This window comes from Egretta garzetta, unplaced genomic scaffold (assembly GCF_000687185.1).
Source record: "Egretta garzetta isolate BGI_Z169 unplaced genomic scaffold, ASM68718v1 scaffold585, whole genome shotgun sequence".
In the NCBI taxonomy this organism is placed as follows: domain Eukaryota; kingdom Metazoa; phylum Chordata; class Aves; order Pelecaniformes; family Ardeidae; genus Egretta; species Egretta garzetta.
The window spans coordinates 768,155-787,771 of NW_009259708.1; the positions used below are offsets into that span (position 1 = coordinate 768,155).

The window sequence follows — 19,617 nt, forward strand, 5'->3', positions numbered from 1 at the left end:
TTCAATCTACTTTTCAAATACAGAAAGGACTCAAGGTGGAATACAGGGAATGGACAATTAGGGTAAAATCTTTCTAGGCACTGGAAGCTACTCTTGCTGCACAACAGGAATACAACTAATATGGTGAGGGAGAAGCCTACGCTTCTGAAAAAGGGCACTGAATCTTGTAAGCAGTGGGAAATACTCCGATACTTCCCTTCAAAGGCTTATTGTTCAAAGATGTATGTATGTATCTTACAAAACATGTGTATGTATCTTGCAAGTCTGCATATGAATGCAGCTAAAATAACATAAACATAGCTACAAGAAAACTGGCCTGCTAAATTAGGTGCGTGCATATTATGTATATAGAGATACAGATATGTATTATTATATATGATTAATTTCAGATGGGCTTTCTCAAACACCATCCTCATGTCTTATTTTTTCAAGTTTATTTCTCAAGGGCCTGTTGACATATCAAAATTAATCCCATCTGCCAGAATTTACATGCTTCTGCAGAGAAAGCACTGTGGAGGAATACAGGGAACACCACTGTACTATACTTCTCAATTAGAAAAAAACTGAGAAAGCGGGACAGTGTTAGCGTGACACTGAGCTGGTAAAAAACAATTGGTTTTGCATACTCTTTAAATATATCAGACAGGGAATGATTCTCTTTGAAAACTTCTCTTACATATTGTAACAGTACCCAGGACTGCTTTAAGGATTTTTGAGCCACATCTATGGGGTTTTTTTAAACTGACTTTGGAAGTTGGAACTGGCAAAAAAAGTTTTTATTTAAATACTACACATTTTTTTATCCTTCTTTCTCAATACTCAAAGATTTGCACAGGTGTGCTGTTTTATTAGGCTATGTCATACAGCTAAACATGTTTTCCAAATTGAGTTTTTCTTCTTCTTTAAATACACAAAATAGATAAACTCAATGTATACAGCAAAAGGACTTGAAATACTTAAATTTAGTTTTCCGCTCCTTATTTGAATTTCCAACAAAAAACTTTCACAACTGAAGGAAAAAAAAAAAAAAAGACAGACTTCTTAACAAAACAATATGACTGGCCACCCATGTGCTATGTTTGCAGGAAAAGAAACATCTAGTCTTAGATACCTGACGATCAAGGTCAACGTAAGCATCATTTCCAACAGAGACTGGAGACTCTTTACTCATCAACTGCAATTAGATTACACTGGATTAGAAAAAGCAAAGAATAACTTCTATATTAAAAGCTAAGCTTCAATGAAACACCAAGCCAATTTTAATTTTTGGGAGCTTCAACCTGACTTAATTTGTAAGTTTTTAACTTCATTTTTACACAAGACATATTCAGAAACAATTACAGAAAGAAATCTTCAGAATTTATAATATTTAAAGCACTATAAAAGAAACCTTACATCATCTCTCTTTCTTCTGAAGATGCACATTCTTTATCTATGACGAAACCTGCAGTACACTCCGATAAGCATTTTACTGAAGTGGCATTGGAATGATGGCAGCCATCAACACACCATGCAAGACCTGCCTTTAATTGTTCTCTGCCAGTGGTTTTCATTTTTTGATCACCCAGAAGTTCACATTAATTTATTTATTTATTTAACTAAAGTTGGGGACATATCTATCTCAGCTAATTGTGCAAAACAAAGATGATCAAAATTCCTGCTCTGGAGTTGTCTGTAATTTGCAAAATTTCAAAAAAGTCTACAGACAGTATTCCTGAAATGAGTATTACAATTCCTTGTATACTAAATTATTTTATTGCAGGAATAGCTAGTAGTGGTTTTAGTCTAGAAAATAATACTTTTAGCCATGACCTTAAAAAAAAAAGCGCAAGCCCTCCAAATTGACTCATGTGCTACTGAAAGATAAAAAGCTGCTAAGAAAGTAAGTTTTCTTCCAGTAACCCACTGATGAGCTACACAGAAAGTTAAAAGTTAAATCAAGCATAACAGAAGTTGTAGCCTAAAGAGCTCCTCCCACCCACCTCCAGCAATCATGTTAAGGTAAAGTTACTACTGGAAGTTGTAAGACACAAAAGGAACAGTCCTCCAAATAACAGCTATGCTGTAACTAACTCTAAAGGCAGCATTACAGAATCACACCGATGGTTTCTGTCAGCCTGTCCAAACACAAAATGTTTTCTGAGCTCTTCAGTGACAAGAATCATAGAAGTTACAATCAAAAAGGCCCTATCACAAGCAAAATCAGGACAAGATTTCTTTCCTAAGGCCTCCTGTCCAGCCTGGTTACTCTCTCCAGAGATAGGGCTTCCTTTTTTCCTTCCAGAAATCAGTGCTTTTGCATTACTTTTCATTGGCAAGTTCCTCAGATAGACAGCACAAGAGCTTTCATTTCTTCTCCATTCTTTCTGTTTATACCACTGTGTATAAGAAAAAAAATCTGTTTGACATTTAACATCATTCAAATATTTATACACTTATGTTTCTCTTCCTCTCCCTATCTCCTTAATTGGGATTTAGCTGTGTACCACATGCTTAAATTCATCTATCTGTCCTCAAAAGTTCTCCTCAGGCCGTGATGATGTTTGTTGCTAACTGCTGAATTCCTTCCATTTTGTCTACATCTTTACAATGACAAACTACTCCAAGATGAACCTTTCCATGAAGCCCAGATTCTCTGTAATAGTAATTAGAAAGTCCCTAGCCTCAGAGCTGCCTCCTGAAAAATGAAGTCACATGTCTTTTTCGTTACTACATACAGTGGGTTTACAGACTTGTATTTAATTTAGGGCCACGTTTCCTAAGCCAATTATCATTTTGCCATCCCAAAACAAGAATTTCCAGTCCCTCTCTGCTCTGTGATATTTATACATGTTTCAATTACTCCATTTCACTAGCTACTGTTTAAATGTTTTTCCAGATGACTAACAGGGATATCCACATCAACCAAATACTGAACTTTTCTCCCTATGTCCCACAACACTGTTCACAAACACACCTCAGACACTAAGTTCCACCTGTTAAGCCAGTACTTTCTGGTGGGCAGGTCCCAGGCTGCGTGCAGCCTGTAAGGGTGTACAACAGTATGTCCATGACAGCCACCACCCCTCTCTGGCTCCAGCACAGCTTCCTCTTCAGAAACCCAGCTTGATAGGCCTGCCCAAGACTTACTGTAGGAGGAATACAAGAGGCTGCACAACCCACTAGAGGCCACTGTGGTGTTGCTGCTTTATGTGGACTATCATAAAAGCAGGCTGAGGCCAGTAACATAATCCCTTTATTCCTCAATGGGTTTTGCCATGTCTCCCAGAACTTCCTATCCTTAAGAACCCTTAGCAGAAATGTCCAGAGAAGAGGACATTAGCTGGAGGAGGATTAGGCAGTGGAAATCTGTGGGTGTAGCATTAATGTTACACAGAATTTGTGCATTTAACTCCATGGGGTGCATCAGCAATGTCATGGGAAGCGTGCATGAGGCACTGAGGGCAAGAGCCAGAGACACATGTGCAGAGATGACCAACTTAATGCAACAAGAAACATCCTGCAATCTTATGGCCTGTGATATGGTAGGGATGCTAGGGATTGTACTGTGCCCAGTAGCACGACCAGACAAGGAACAGGAACGAGACTGCCAGATAACTCACAAGTAATACAGGAATACAACCTCTGATCATCAGGTAAAAAAATAAACTGAAGTCAAGTGGGGCGAAAAGGGAGAGTTATCAGGGTGAAGGAGAGCCTCCATCTTCTCCCTAAACATTTCCACCCACAGTGGAGAGGACAGTGGTATATGTAAGCAAATGTCTTAACTGTGCTCTGCTTCTGGATTGTCTCTACCCAGTCTCTCTCTGCTTAACAGCGAACACTTTATCGTAAACAGCACAGCTAGCAGGGTACAAACTCCAACCACCTATCCAAACTTCTCTCTTTAGTAAGATTCACTGAAAAATTCAAGGAAAGTTTTACTGAATGCTGTATTTTAGGATTCCATGCAGATATGTATGTCAACTCAAAACACACATACTACGCCTTCCATCCACCTAAAAAACATACGGTAACAGGCTTGCCTAGTTTTCCCCTAATCTTCACTTTGTTTCTTCTCAACTGGCATTCTCGGACACTACTGAAGTTCAGAGCTCAAAAATGCTCATTTCATCAGCTACCTGCTTGATGGCATATTAGCTCTTTCTGCATTATTTATTACTAATCTGATGATACTAGTTGATTACTATGAATTTTTAAAGCGGATTTCCTTACTGTGTTCTACCATATATCTCCCTTACTTACAAGCTCACAAACTCCTGAAATAACTGCTGTAGTTTCAGTGCTTTGCATGCAACCTACAAGTGTGATATTAGAACATGTGGTCTTGAGACGTATGGGTCAGAGCCAATACTTTTGAGTTTAGAGTGGCAAACTTAATTTCATTTGTATTTCAATTGGCTGACTCAAGAGAATAAAAAGCAGAAGGAAGTGGCTTTCTCATTCTCCCTCCACAGCTGCAAGTTTTCTTTTCTTCAGGAGCAAACTACAGGTGGGCATAAAGGTCTACCTTCACAGTTTTGCAGCTCTGGAACTCACTTTCAGCTCCAAACTCACAAGTTAGCTTAAGTATAGTATTATCATCTATTTTCACATGTACCTTTAACGGATGATGATGTGCAGAGATTTTACAAGTGCACCAATCATAGAAAGGGAAATCAGAAAAATGCCTGCAAAATCAAGCAATTCCATTAGACCTCGACAGTAGAAGGAAAAGTCTGCTTAAGAGCTTCCCACAGTAAAAAAGCAAGCAATTAGCATTTACTTCCTTGCTCTTTTTCCGGTTTATTTTGCATATTTAGAATGAAGATTTGAAGTAGCACAAGTATTTGTTCAAATAATCAAAATGTCATTTAATATCAAAAGAGATAGGTCAGTCTGGATATTAAATGGTACAATAACCTGGACAACATGACAATTTTTATAATTCTTTGTCTAGGTGTATGAGAAGCAGTTGTCGTTCCCTGTTAATCCTTTACATCTATACATTTTTATGCTCATAGCTTTGGTACGACATCTTACAAAATACTTGTAGATCTGCTAATTTTGTATTATTAAAACCTTCACTTTTTAACTGCTTTGCTTGTGAACAAGCTCTGTTGTCATGGATACATTAGGGAAGGGGTAAAACTATCACAAAATCTGCATGCATGAATAACCTGAATTATGAATGCTTTCCCCCACACACACATGATTTGCATGATTTTGCAAATGCAGCTGCACCACTTAGTTGATGATGTTAAAAGTTCAAAACATTTGCTTTATTGAAATGCTTCTTCCACAGTTGCTAATATTGTACAAGCTCATTTAAGTGCTCATGAAACAATGTCAAAATCCAGCTTCTGTATTCAAAAGGTTTTCTTTTTTTAAAACGTCTTTTTTTTTGTTGGCTTTTTAAGAGTCAAGGCTATGTACAACACAGTGTGTATCCTTTAATGCAGCTGGACTTTCTTCTTCCTCCAGTACTGCTGACAGATGCAAGGAAATATTTTTCCATCATTTCCTAGCTATTGAAAAGCCACTTTTACTTTAGACAGGATGAACCTTTAAACAGTCAGGACAAAATACAGGGAGGGGGGAAAAAACAGAAAACCAAGCAGTTTCTATTTTGCGGAAGGTAACACAGCTGGTATTAATCCAGACAGGAAGTACCTTTTGCTATGCACCCCAGGCAAGTTTTGACACTACCTCTAGGACTTCGCTGTTAAGAGCCTATTCTGACTCTCAGTGTGACCTGCACAAACACGTGCTAAGTGATCAAGTTTAGAGACGTTTGCAAAGGCAAACAATTTCCCCAGCTACCACTTTCATTAATAATGAACTTGGCTGCTCAGAGAAAAGACTTGAGAAAACAACAGAAGAATTTCCAAAGGATGTCAAGGAAAGGAAAGAGAAATACACAATTGCCAAAGTAATTTCTTCAAGGAAAGTTTTTTTGCCTTTAAAAAAAATCTGCAAATTTAAAATATATTATACATAGCAATATATTAATTGCAAGTAATAATACATTATAATAATATAAACAGGATATAGGAGTATATATTACAGAATATACAATACAGAATTTATAGTTATGTTATATTTTTTGCAATATTTTTGATAGCTATACCATTCTTGCTCTTCCTCTATCTTGTGCACAGCTTGCATTTAGAAATGTCCATCTGCAGATTGGAACCTAAGAATCTAGGTGGTGGCAACACACCAGATAAATTTGACTGCATTGAAAAAATAATAGAAAAACCTTGTTCAATTTATAAAAACTTTATGGACCACAAGGCAAATGTTATTAATAATATTTTAGTTTAAACATTTAAATAAGTGAAGAAAGGAAATGCTGAAGAGTCACAAATTATTAAAAAAATTGAAATAACCAAATAATATTTAAAACATAAAATGCTCCTTCTTCCATTTTTAAATCAGCTTCTTCATGCAAAAAAACCAGAGAAAACAGGGTAGAAGCTTGTTCTACTGTGCCTCATGAAATACTTTCATGAGTCAGATCATTTATGAAAAACAAAGAAGTATCAAAAAGCATTTATATGTGCTTTGCTGAAACAGGAAAATGAATTATGTAATACATCAGTAAAGCTGAGAGGTCTTTTTACATACCTAATTTTGAAGAAAGAATACCCACATGTCAAATGCTTTGAAATGTTTGGATTAGGTGGCATACCAACTTTTCAAATATGCATATATAGCTACTTTCCTAGGGACTTTATTTTGGTGGCTCCTACATATTGCTTAGCCCAAGTCACTTGGATTCTGAGAGCTGTTCTGAGTCAAAGAAATAGAAAAGCCTCCCTAAATCCCGTGATGTTTCACTCCTGCAAAGACACAGACTGCAGGTGCAGCTCCAAAAAGACTCTCTGGACCTAAACTCTTGTTACAATCATAGAATATCTCAAGTTGGAAGGATCATAGAGTCCAATTCCCTGCTCTTTGCAGGACTACCTAAAACTAAACCATATGACTAAAAACATCATCCAGATGCTCCCTGTACTCCGACAGGCTTGGTGCCTGTGACCACTGCCCTAGGGAACCTGTTCTCGTGACCAACCACCCTCTCAGTGAAGAACCTTTTCCTAATACCCAGTCTGAACTTTCCCTCATGCAGCTTCATTCCATTTCCTTGTGTCCTGTCGCTGGTCACCAGAGAGAGACCAGTACCTCCACCCTCCACTGCCTCCCTTGAGGAAATTGTACACTGCAGTGAGGTCACCCCTCAGCCTTCTCTTCTCCAAGCTGAACAAACCAAGTGACTTCAGCCACTTCATGTAAGTCTTGCCCTCAAAACCTTTCATCATCTTGGCTGGTCTCCTCCAGAAATACACTAATAGTTTGGTGACCTTACACTGAGGCATACAAAACTCCACACAGTACTCGAGGTAGGGCCACACCAGTGCAGTGCAGAGTGGGACAAGCACCTCCCTTGACCAGCTAGCTATGCTTGATGCCCCCCAGGATGCAGTTGGCCCTTCTAGCTCCCAGGACATGCTGCTGACTTGTATTCAACTTGCCATAAACCCAACCCCACAGATCTCTTTTGGCAGGGCTGCTGCCCAGCCTCTCATCCTCCAGTTTGTATGTATAATCAGGATTACCCCGTCCCAGGTGGAGAATCGGGCACTTGCTTTTGTTCAGCTTCACATCGTTGGTGATTGCCCAGCTCTTCAGTCTACCCAGATCTCTCTGTAAGGCCACTCTACCCTCAAGGGAGTCCACAGCTCCTTCCTTAATGCAATTCCATCAGCAACCTTCCTTAATGTACATTTGATGCCTGTGTCCAGACCATTTATAAAAACATTAAAGAGCACTGGCCCTAAAATGACCCCTGGAGAACCCCACTAGTGACTGGCCACCAGCCTGATGTAACCCGATTTACTGTAACACTTTGAGCCCAACTTGTCAACCAATTGCTCACACAAAGCATTACGGACTTGTCTAGCTGTATGCTGGACATTTGTCCAGAAGCATACTGTGAGAGACAGTATCAAAAGCTTTGCTAAAATCCAAAACCCACATATCTACTGGCTTCCCTTGGTCAACTAGGTGGGTGACCTTGTCATAAAAGGAAATTAAGCAGGATTTTCCCTTCATGATCCTCCTAATTTGGTTCTGAATGCCTTGGATTTCTAAGTAGCTTGGAAGGTAGCATTAAAATCACTCAGAAATGCACCAGTACCTGAATAGTAAGCTTTTTGATTCACCGAGTTTCAAAAATCTGTTCCAGAAGAACAGCCCCTCATCCTGCGATTTCCCCCCATTTCTACTCCCCACCTCTGAGAAAGGGCACAAACACTAAACAAGTTCAATGCCTACTCATCATATGCCGAAAATTGTGGGCTGCTTTCAGATCTGGCTATTTTATCAAACAAAGGAGATTTTTACAAAAATCAAACAGAAGGTTTTCAACAGAAGGAAGGAGGATAAGAGGTTTTCTATTTTAAGACAGCCAGGAATAAAGTCATGCTGAAAGTTGGGCTTAATGAAACAGGACATTAGAAAAACCCACCAAAACACTGTATTACAGTTAAGAAGAATGCAAAAGTAAAATATCCCAAGACTCAGGCAAACTGGTGCTTGGCAGCACTGACTGGAAGATGATTTAGCATAAGGATTCTTTCAATGTTCATTTCAAAAGCCCTCTCTGCAATGTTATAGATAGCGGTCCATACACACACAACAGGATGTGCAACTGCATGGATACACCAGTGGTCAGAGTGATAACAGGGGATGGGGTCCCTGTAGGCTCACTGACTTCTCTTTCTCTACTCAGACATTACAGAAAAGTGAAATTGCTCTAGAGCTCAACGTGGAATTTAGTTTCTCTTGTTCAGGTTGAGAAGAAATGGGATTACCAGCGATTTTCTGCTTTCCTTAGTGCCCTGCCCTGTGGTAAACCTCCATCTATGAAGACTGATAGGCACTTCACTTACAGGCACTTTGGGCTCCTAAGAAGTCACATGGGGGTTTCATGGCTATCATGGTCACTAACATTGTGATTTAATTTTCACTGTGGTTTTAATTTACTACTGAACAGCACTTTTACAAAATACACTGCAGTATATCTATACCTTGTAAAAACATTAGCACAAACACCTTCATTAGCCTATTCATAACTCTACAGCTGACAAAAGAATACTCTGCTATCCATTTCTCTTTCTTTTCAGTTGTCCAGTAAAAAAAAAAAAAAAAAATAGCAGTTTGTGGAGTTTTGCAACTTCAAGGTACAAATTTTGAAGAATTTCTATAGTATTTGGTTACTCAGATAAAAGCAGTCTATGCAATTCAGGAGCCACAGGGTGGGAAAGGTAAAGGGAAGGGAACCCAGTATCAAAAACATCTAGAAGTTTCAATCTTCTAGATTTAAAGAAAAGTGGGACATTCAACCAGAGTTCCTTGACATAAAGCAAGCTTTACTGATTTGTTTTTCTAAGGAAAAAATAAGATATTTTTCAATGTAAAATGGCAAAATCTATGCCCCTTATTTTCTTTACTTCCAACTAAGTTTTTCCAAAGTGGGAAAAAACATATTTCTGTAAAATACTGAAAGGCTGTACTTTTACACACTGTGGGCATCCCAGCATACCTCCTGAATGGCTGTCATGACAACATGTTGAACCGATTCTTCCATCATCATTATGGTCTGGATGTACTCTGAAAATAAGAGCATTCCGAAACGTTACAAGTCACACAGAACATGAGGTCAGAAGCTGCATCCTTCCTACAAAATGACTAGGTGTCACAGATGGCGCTGAAATGCAAAATCACCAATCAAGCCTCACCCTACCAAACTAAACAAGACTTTATCAGAAGTCTGTTCAGTCATAAATCCAGGCTCATTGGAACTCTGCAACAATGAAAAAAGTACGTGCTTGTCATCCATTTCTTTCCTTCTGGCACCTCACACTTCCAAAATAACTACTTATACTCCTTTTCTCACTTTGTTCCCAAACTATTCAGGCTATACAAGTACATGATCCACACACAGGTTGTCCTTTTCTGTAAGTTGAACAATAACGTCCTGCCTTCCTACAGCATCCTCATTTCAAGGCATTTTCATATACATTCTTGGTTTCTGTTCTTATTTCTGTGCTGTATCACAAATAAGTCCCCTCTACTTTTTCACTCATTACCTCTGTGTAGATGTGAGCTACACAACAGGTACCTCGTGAGACAACAGGGTGGCTAGAAGGACAAATTCTGACATTTAGACCAAGTTAAGGAGTTTATGACTTGCCCGGTATCATATAGTTTCCAGTGAGATATGATCAGCTTTATATGTGACCTGTATTCTTTTAATGCTTTGCCCAAGATGCTGGTAATCAGTCACCTCAAAGTGATTATTTAGGTATGCCAAGTCTCACTCAAAGACTAGACTGTTCTGATATTTCAGACACGTACATTTTTAATGTCTAGACTAAAAGAGTAAAAGAAATACAGGAGTAAGATATACTTCCCACCTGAGGATGCCAGTGACCAAAAAAATAAGATAATTATACATAAAATAGAGAGGACAGGAGGCCTAATAAAAGAGAGTTATTTATGTACTCATGGAGGAAAATTACCTCTATTTTAACCAATTAGGATAGCAAGACTGTCTCCTGATTAAGGGAAGAATAAAAGTAATTTCAGAAGTAGAAATTAAAGTGATTTAGACATATGAGAAACTGGAAAGGGGAAACTAGCTATAAAAGTTAAGATGCACCATGGAAGAGAAAGAAAATGTCTGAAACCCCAGCTGCCATTTTGTCAGAAAGGAGACCAAAATGAGTTAAAACAGGAAGAGACAGGTATTTGATGTGACTTTAATGTAAATACAGTAAACATAGCTTTATTTACCCACATATGTATATTATAAACATATTCCTATGCTTCCTGTTTTAAGCATTAAGAATAAATGTTGTTGCTTTGTTACCTTAATCTGGCTTGAATTAAGTGTAATTTAAGGTAACTGGGTAACAATAAGACACTCTGCACACAAGGCAAGTTTAGAGCGTAAGACCTGGGACACTTCAACAAGCATCTCTGTTGTTCATCACATCCTCTGGGGCATCTGCAGGAAAAACGAATGGGTCCCTATTTTACCTGTGCAGGTCAGACAGACATCTGGTGCCAGGGGAGTCAATAGAGGCAGAAGTCTCTTTCAGTGACTGCTGAAGTGGGATTCAATTGCCTAACAGATGCCTCGTGATATTTTGGGTGCCCTTAAGGTATTATGCTCAGTCTTCAGCTGCTGCCCAGAAGGGCATGGTTGCCAACATTACTTTTTCCTACTTGGCAACCTCATGCAAAAGTCTCAGAAACTACAGTATCCCAGATCACATCAGACATATCTTCAGACCAACACCCAGTCATACTGATGGCTCTCGGCCATGTAGCAAGATGCTGACTGGAATACATTCCTAAAACCAAGAGTCACACAGAACAGTGCAACAATCACATTTTTTGATTTTTAACTATCCTGATCTACCTCATAAATGGTTAAAGGGTGGGCCCAAGAATTTTTCTTTGCAGAGTGCCTTTTCAGCTCAGCAAACAAAAACTCAAAATATGTATGCTGGAAACAAAACCAGTTCCACAGTTTGAGACTCCAAAACTAGTGAAGCTTATAACAAAACAACTGTTATTATCTGTAGGATAAAATAACATTAACACTGGAAAAAAAAAACAAAACCATTTGTCTCTTACAGCAACCTGAGAAATATAATTTTTCCCCTAGGTAGTTGCACAACGAGCTGGATATTCATTCACTGCCTAGGAGAAAACATGCTTTCAAAAGTTAATACCTTGCTTTTGTTCACAATTCACAGCACATCCCAAAATCAGCTGAAGCATTCTTCCAAGCTCCGCAGCATCAGCATGCTCTCCGATCAGGTTAACATCAGGAAGGGTGAAGTCATTAATCTGTTGCCCTAGAATCTGCATAAAGACCCAGTACATACATGTCTGTATCACTACACATATACATACACACACATTTCAAAATATGATGATCAAGAGCAATTCACCCGTACTTTAACATAGTTTTCAATCCACCTGTAAAACAAACTGAATTGCCTAACACCTAACATCCGAATACTAAACCATACTGCTTGACACAACTAAGATGTGGGAGAAGACAAACATGCTTTCTCAACTAATAAGAAACTATTAGTTTCAAACTTAGCAAGATTTTTTTCTTCAGATAAGAAAGGTAACGAAGGCAGGCTTCCACGGTGATCAACAGCACACAGATAATTAAATTTATTTTAAAGCATTCCATTAAAAAAATGAACACCTAAAACCACCTTATGTAGCATAAAATATTATACATAAATCTCACATTTCTTACCACTTGAAAGCCGGAAATTGAAATATTTCACGTATACAATATGTATGTCTAGCACTGATGCATGACAAATACAAGACTAAAAAAACTCTACCACTTGGCCTCACACTTTTAGAAAATTCAAGGATATTTAGCAAGTCTCAGAGCTAAGAAAGCTAGTTCCATGGAAGGGAATTTGAGGTATTAACACAATATATAATTAAACAGCCCACATGCAGAAAGAAAAAAAAAAAACCAAAACAAAAAACCCATGTGACTTACAATGAATGTAATCTGATTTATAATTAAGAAGGATTTACATTAATGATTGTCAGTAGAAGGAATTAAACAATTCTGCTAAATTGTTCACAAAAAGCTTTCAGGGGGCTGAAAATATGAATATGAAATATGGAATTAAACACATCTCTGACACATTAATTGCAGATAAAAAGAAACTGTCACTTCTTAAGCAGGGTGCAATAAAGAAACAATGACTATGGAGGGAATCAGTCATTTGTTTGCTGGGTGCCCTTTTTTGTGTTAGTACTCAAGGAAAACAAAAATCAGATAAAGGTATTTGTAAAAAAACATTTAAGAGATGCATATGAAGAATACACAGAAATCAAGCTGTTTGAAAGTTTTCCAGGGTTGGGCTTTATGAAATTGTTGTGGTTGAGTTTGTACTTGTTTTGTACGGTGGTTTTTGTATTGTGGCGGGTTTTTTTTTTTTTTTTTTTTTTTACATTTTTTTAACAGCTTTCTCAAAGAATGGGTACCAACAGTACTAAAAATCTCTGTATACTCTAAATGCTAGATTTATTCTTGTTGGAAAAGACTTCTTTTAGGTCATCCTAGTGAGAAAATAAGAATTCTGTGAATGGATCAAGCACAATGGAAAACATTACCATTGTATATAGACTGCAATCACACAGTAAAACACAATATTCTTTTAATTATACAAATCTGATACATGCTTATATATTGATCTGTAGTTCCTGAAAGTCTTTCAAATGTATTGCTGGATTTAAGTTAATAATACTACAATGGCTTCATAGTTAATGATAGTAAGATCACATGTACTGATCTATCTTATATCTATGATTATATCTACTTCACAGATACTGATAATTGCTGTTGAAAGCTGAAGGGAAGAGGCATATCAGCAGGCACTATCAAGAAGACAAGGATGTGAAGTTGTAAATAGAGGATTGAAATAAACATGATATAATTTTAATTCAACAAATAAATTGCAAGAAACACGAAAATGAAAGATAAACTCTGCAATAAATATCTTGAGATGAAAAAGAACATTTCCCCCTTTTTAAAAAAAATAAATATAAAAGACCTTTACAAAAAAAAAAAAAGTTTTTAATTCCAGAGCAGCAGTTTCACGGCAAGATTACTGGGGCATAACAAAGCATGCAAGATATAAATAGGTAACTTTGCCTTCTTGTTTTTCCATACTATAATTGACAAAGACAGCAATGTAAGACAGCTATTGAAAGACTGTCCTCCTGAATGCGATACAAATTTTTCAATTTTTGAAGATGGAACAAAATTAGCATATACACTTTTCAAAGGCTTTTAGCTACATCACGTAAATTGTATATATATTCACATCTATATTTTTGCAGAAGGTGACCGCTAGGAGAGGGAATCAGTTTGAGAATACATAACCAGGATCCATAGTAGAATCCAGATCTTGTTTATTATTAAATCCATTATTACTTGTCTCAGCAGAAAAAAAAAAATCAAACCAAAATCCAGTCAAATTTATAAATGTGCATTACCTTTGCAGAACTTAATCAGCTTGAAACAGCTCAAAACTTGCTTAGTAATAAAGTTTTTACACCAGAAACTTAATCGTTGTACATACCAATTAGCCAAAAAAAGCTGGCATCACTTTGTCATAGAAGTACTGATTTTCTCTAACAAAAAATGTACTTGCTTCTTTCTAGAGTTGTCAGTTGTGACCGCCTTCCTTAAACATCAATTTTCTAAATTTATGTCAACATGGATACCTGACCATTTACTGAATATGAGCTTATGAGTCTGACTTTTTACTTTTGAAAATCTGTTCACTTTTAAAGACTTAAGTTTATTAACAAGTACCTTCCTCTATAAAGTATTTATGAGAAGCTAATATTTTGAGACAAGCAATGTCCAGAACATACATATGGGTTTTGTGTTGCAGCCTGTACAGATCAATTTGCCTCAAAACACCTCTTGAAACTAAAAGCATATTCTAGCTGAAGATTCACCACTGAAAAAAATACTGTACTGTATCTCCTCTGGAGTAGTTCATCAACAGTCTAAGAGAGAACACCAAGGGCAGACTCCAATATACCAGGATTAAAACATTTCATTGAAAATTTTCATGTAGGTAGGGGCTAAAAATGCTCCTTACTCTCTGTCCTCAAGAAAAAAGGAAAGAAGAAGTCTCTAGCTGGAGCAGAGGAGAAAAAAAGAAAACAAAAAAAATCAAACACAGGTACTGTTAACGTCCCTTATCAGAACATAGTCAGCAAAGACATCTACTGTTTGTATGACAGAATTTACACATTGGACTCCTCTGGAAGCTCTGAGTATTCAGTAAAGCAGGTGAGCAGTTAGAGAAGGCTAACACCTGAGAATACGGCATGAAACACTCTGTATGCCAAATATTTTGCAAGAAAAAGTCAGAACTTAATCAGTAGAATATTCACATTAAACAGGTTACCTAAATATGTAACAAAAAAGGAATATAGACGTAGATTACTTAAAATGGTTCTTACCTCATGGTTGTAATCCAGGATTCCTTTTAAAATTTTCTTCAGGTTGCTTACCTATTTGACAAGAAGAAGAAGGAAATACAATACATACATGAAATAAATTACAGATAAATGATCATAAAGTAGACAATCACAGAAGAATCACACAAAAGAATCATAAAATTGCATCTATTTGCACGATGAGACCTTCAGTTTGAGCAGTTTAATTTAGAATCATGAAAGTTATGCAATCATCCCGCATGGTCAGATTTCCAGACCTGATCACAAATCTTTATTGATTGACAGAAGCCATTTAAATTTATGAAAAACATCACATTGTCATGGATAGGCTTTAGATCAGGCTCTAAAGCACAAATCTTTCTTGGAATACTTGTTTATCTTAGGATTAGTTTTGTATCCAGAAGTTGAAACATTATTTTCATCCTTTCTTCTCTTAAAGTATCCTGGTGATCTACCTTCTGCAGAGATAAACCTCTTCTTCCAAACCAAACCAGGTACTGCTCAATATTCTTTATTGCCAACCTATGTAAGCTTAATTTATTTACTGTCTCATTAGTTATTCCTCTTAGTTCTTTCATTTTTGTTCATCCCCCCCCCCCTCCAGTTCTTTACAATTGAATGTCTGTCTTACAGTATCCAAGGCAAAATTCACATTTCTCAGTGATGCCTTCATTGCCATACAAAGACAGTTTCTGTTCACTTGCATAACCAATGGCATCAGCTAAGTGTCTCCTGACGTATAGAATCCATGCCACACTTCTCTAGTACTGAGTACTGCTCCCTTTCCAAAAAAAATTCATTTACTTCAAGTCTCTGACATGAAGAGTGCACTTAAAAAATGCCCAATGGATCTCATAGGTGATAATTAGGAAAAAAAGAAATCTTTTCTGAAAGTAACTGCTACAGATTCCCACCAACTGGTGTTCAAGTATTTAAGCAAGGAATTTAGATAATAGTAGCAGTGCACTGCCTCCTGTGATGGATGAGCAGCTGAGGGAACTGGGGTTGTTCAGCCTACAGAAGAAGAGGCTGAGGGGAGATCTTATCGCCCTCTACAACTGCCTGACAGGGGGTTGTAGTGAGGTGGGTGTTGGTCTCTCTTCCCAAGTAACAAGCAATAGGAGGAGAGGAAGTGGCCTCAAGTTGTGCCAAGGGAGGTTTAGATTAGACGTTAGGAAAAATTCCTTCACCAAAAGGGTTGTCAAGCACTGGAACAGGCTGTCTAGGGAAATGGTTGAGTCCTCATCCCTAGTGGTATTTAAAAGACATGTAGACATGGTGTGTAGGGGCATGGTTTAGTGGTGGACTTGGCAATGTTAGGTTTACAGTTTGACTCAATGATCTTAAGGGTCTTTTCCAACCTAAATGATTGTATGATTCTGTGAAGTCTATAAACAGGTTCTGCAAAGATTGAACTCGTCTGAATTAGGATTCACAAAGTGCTGTTGCTGACAACAGTAGCCACAGTGGCAAACTGTGGAACTATGATGAAGGGAGACCGAAAAGTCTCAAATCCCAACTGTCTTTAAAGCCCACAGTAACTTCTATATTCTTGATTACATTCCAAAAACATCCAGCTAGGAGATTCTGTCCACTGACAGAAGTAATCTATCTTCTAAAAGATCTGAGGAAACATTACAGAACACAGTTAGGAAACATACTTAAATCCAGGGACAAACTCAATACTTCAATGCAGTCAACAGACAAAACAAGGTGATGAAAGCAAAAATCCAGCCTCTTTTCTAAGAGAAACTCAAGAAATGAACAGGCTACACACACACTAAAAGATTTAGCCATGATATCCAAAGTGATAATTATCTGATTATCTTATTGCTATTAATCTATTCCTTTTTGGAAACAAGTGGCAAAAGCTGACCACTTAATTAAGATATAAGAACGTCCTGATTGTCTTCATAATCACTGAACTTTAAGTCATACAAGAAAGAAAAATTCACTTGGACTTGAAAAGTGACACATCAAATATTCTGACAGCCTAGAATGAGAACTGGAGATGCTACATGGTAGCAAGTATGTAACAACATTTACCGTCCCTCCCATAACAGCATAATAATTAGTTTACTTTCAGGTTTACACCTTCTACTCCCAAACACATACTATTTCGGTAGTATTACACATAACTCATCATGTTTCTGTAAGAACTACAACTACCTTCTAGCTGTTTGCCCAGAATCAATTACCATAACTTCTCAAAGGCTATGCACAATCATAACCAAAGTCTGCAACATATTTAAGAATTTAAATAAATGTAAATAATTTTTTTTATGTCAAATCACCACAAAGAATACTGCACTGATTGGCATATAATTTTCAAACTTGATTCATTAAAATCTTCCAGTTTGTAATTTACCTGAGTCTGCTGCAGAAAGTGCCACAGAAACACAAAGGCCATGTTGCAGAACTTAAGTCCAGTTTACCGGTGAGAACATTGTGAGGAACCTTGAACTTGAACATAATCCCAAAAAATGAGAAACAAAATGGAGAGTACCCACCTACAAAATATTTCTTTTCCCCTTTCCTTATAATCATTGTTTGAATTAAAATCCCTTAAACTCAAAGAGTCATCTTCCTCCATTTAACTTCTATAGAGCTTAGAGTTAAGATGCTGGAACAAAACCAATATTGATCAAAATCTGTCATCAAAACTAACACAGAGGACAGCACCCTTGGAAAAAGAAAACAGCGAACAGACTGGAAAAAAATAATCTTGTCTTTGAGGTCCTACTGTCAATCAGCAGTATGAGGATAACTTGCTTTCAAGAGTTAACTGTACCATCTTTGTATCTGGCATACAATCAGACGATTATAAGGCTAAAGCAGCTTCTTTATAGACTGGCTTAAACTTAACAATGATCCTCAGTATTACTCAGAGGGCTCTCAATTTTTTTTTTTTCTAACTTGTCTGCGATGAATACACTTCAATGGTTCTACTGCCACTGGCAGAGAACCATCATGGGGAAACTACCACAAATGTCTTCTATTTTGAGATTCAACTCAGTAGCTCCAGTAATATCTGTCAGGTCATAGAATAAGCTCTTAAAAGGAAGACTTCAAATGGAGATGAACGAAAATGAGCAACAGCATAAGAAAATGTTAAAGACAACCAATTACATCAGAATTGTAAAAGACAGCAGGTGATGATTGTTTGGATTTTTGTCTCTCTTTTTTTAAAGCACAGGGGGAAAACCTAACTATAACTAGTTAACAAAGACCATTAAATCATGTAATGATAGAACACAACAGATAGAATTTCCAATATTGATCATGAGTATAAAGTGCTGCATCATCCTTTGTAGATCAGCCCATGATCACGAGATGCTTATTGTTTTGCATCAGCAACCTGACTTCCTCCTTTTCCATGCAAAGCCTGTACACTACCCTCCCAACCCCTTTCACATGCATTCCCTGCACCCCCACCTCTGTTGGAAAAAACATGAAACTTACTAGGGGGAAAAAAAAAAAAATAGTGACAACTATGTTTTATTCCATATCAAAAGCTGTTGCAACTGACAATAGATGGATTCTTACTTCTAGATGAATCTCTATTCATTTGCCCATCTCTCTCCTACATCTGCAGTTTCCTGTTTTATTTCCCCAGTATCATATTACCAAGGAGAGGACATCCGCCTTGAACTAATGCATCCACAAAGGCAACCTGCATATTATCATTCATTCTCAGAATACCTAAATTCCACTAACATCCACATCAGAGCTGTGTGTATGTTCCCTGTGGTAAATGATCATTACCTTCCCAGTTTGCAGCCATCTTGGCACTACATAGTTAGCACACACTGTTCAGTATGAGACTGACCCTTATTAGACAGCATTAACTCAATAAACTGACTGGAATGAAAGCAGAGATGATGTGCCCTGGGTTACTAAAGGCAACACATGGTCTGGCAACACTGTACAACTTAATGTTCGCATGTTTTTTCTCCTTTCTTTCTCACCTGTCACATGAAATCTCTATTTTTATTCAATTACAATTTACTTACTGGTTCCAAACTGAGGGTCTGTAGTGTGTCCAGATTTCTCTCTTTATGAATATACTTGAGCAACAAAAGGAAGGCCTGATGAACTGGACAGTAGAAATGCCCTTAAGCTTGTGATTGCTGACAAAAAGGGAGCATGGGTTATCTAACCTCTTGTTTTCTCTCTAACATTATGACAGTTTTGCATTTATCCTTATATCACATGTATGGCTGAAATCCTGTTTGTGCTGAAGATGCTGTGTAAATGGACTTACCCCTGTACATTTCAGGTCCTGAAATGTCTGAATGGGAACCCCAATGTTCTGAAATGCTGTTCAACAGGGTAATTATGCACAGACCTATTTCCCTTCACACAGATCGTAACTAAGAACCTATAATCTCTCGAGGTATTGCTAGGACACGCTTCCAAGTGTTGAGAGAATTCTTAATCAATCAGCTTCAGATATCTTATTAAGGTACATATCATTCCTAGCTGCACTTAAAAAGGTGCAGGGGGGAAGGGGAAGGGGAAGGGGAAGGGGAAGGG

The 19,617-nt window shown here is 37.5% G+C and overlaps 1 protein-coding gene across 4 annotated transcripts in view; it reads right to left on the bottom strand.

Annotated features, from left to right (window-relative positions):
• HOOK3 (hook microtubule tethering protein 3) overlaps positions 1-19,617 on the bottom strand; it is a 79,119-nt gene that overhangs the window by 46,180 nt on the left and 13,322 nt on the right. For 2 of the 4 annotated variants that reach the window (XM_035894426.1, XM_009639000.2), the window contains exons 3-6: positions 15,085-15,135; positions 11,790-11,922; positions 9,590-9,657; positions 1,112-1,174 (exon numbers count right to left, since the gene is read on the bottom strand). In XM_035894426.1, the coding sequence (XP_035750319.1) occupies positions 1,112-1,174; positions 9,590-9,657; positions 11,790-11,922; positions 15,085-15,135 (315 nt within the window). Of the gene's footprint in view, positions 1-1,111; positions 1,175-9,589; positions 9,658-11,789; positions 11,923-15,084; positions 15,136-17,449; positions 17,545-19,617 lie in introns of those variants that run through there. The other 2 variants (XM_035894425.1, XM_035894427.1) reach the window with 2 other exon arrangements.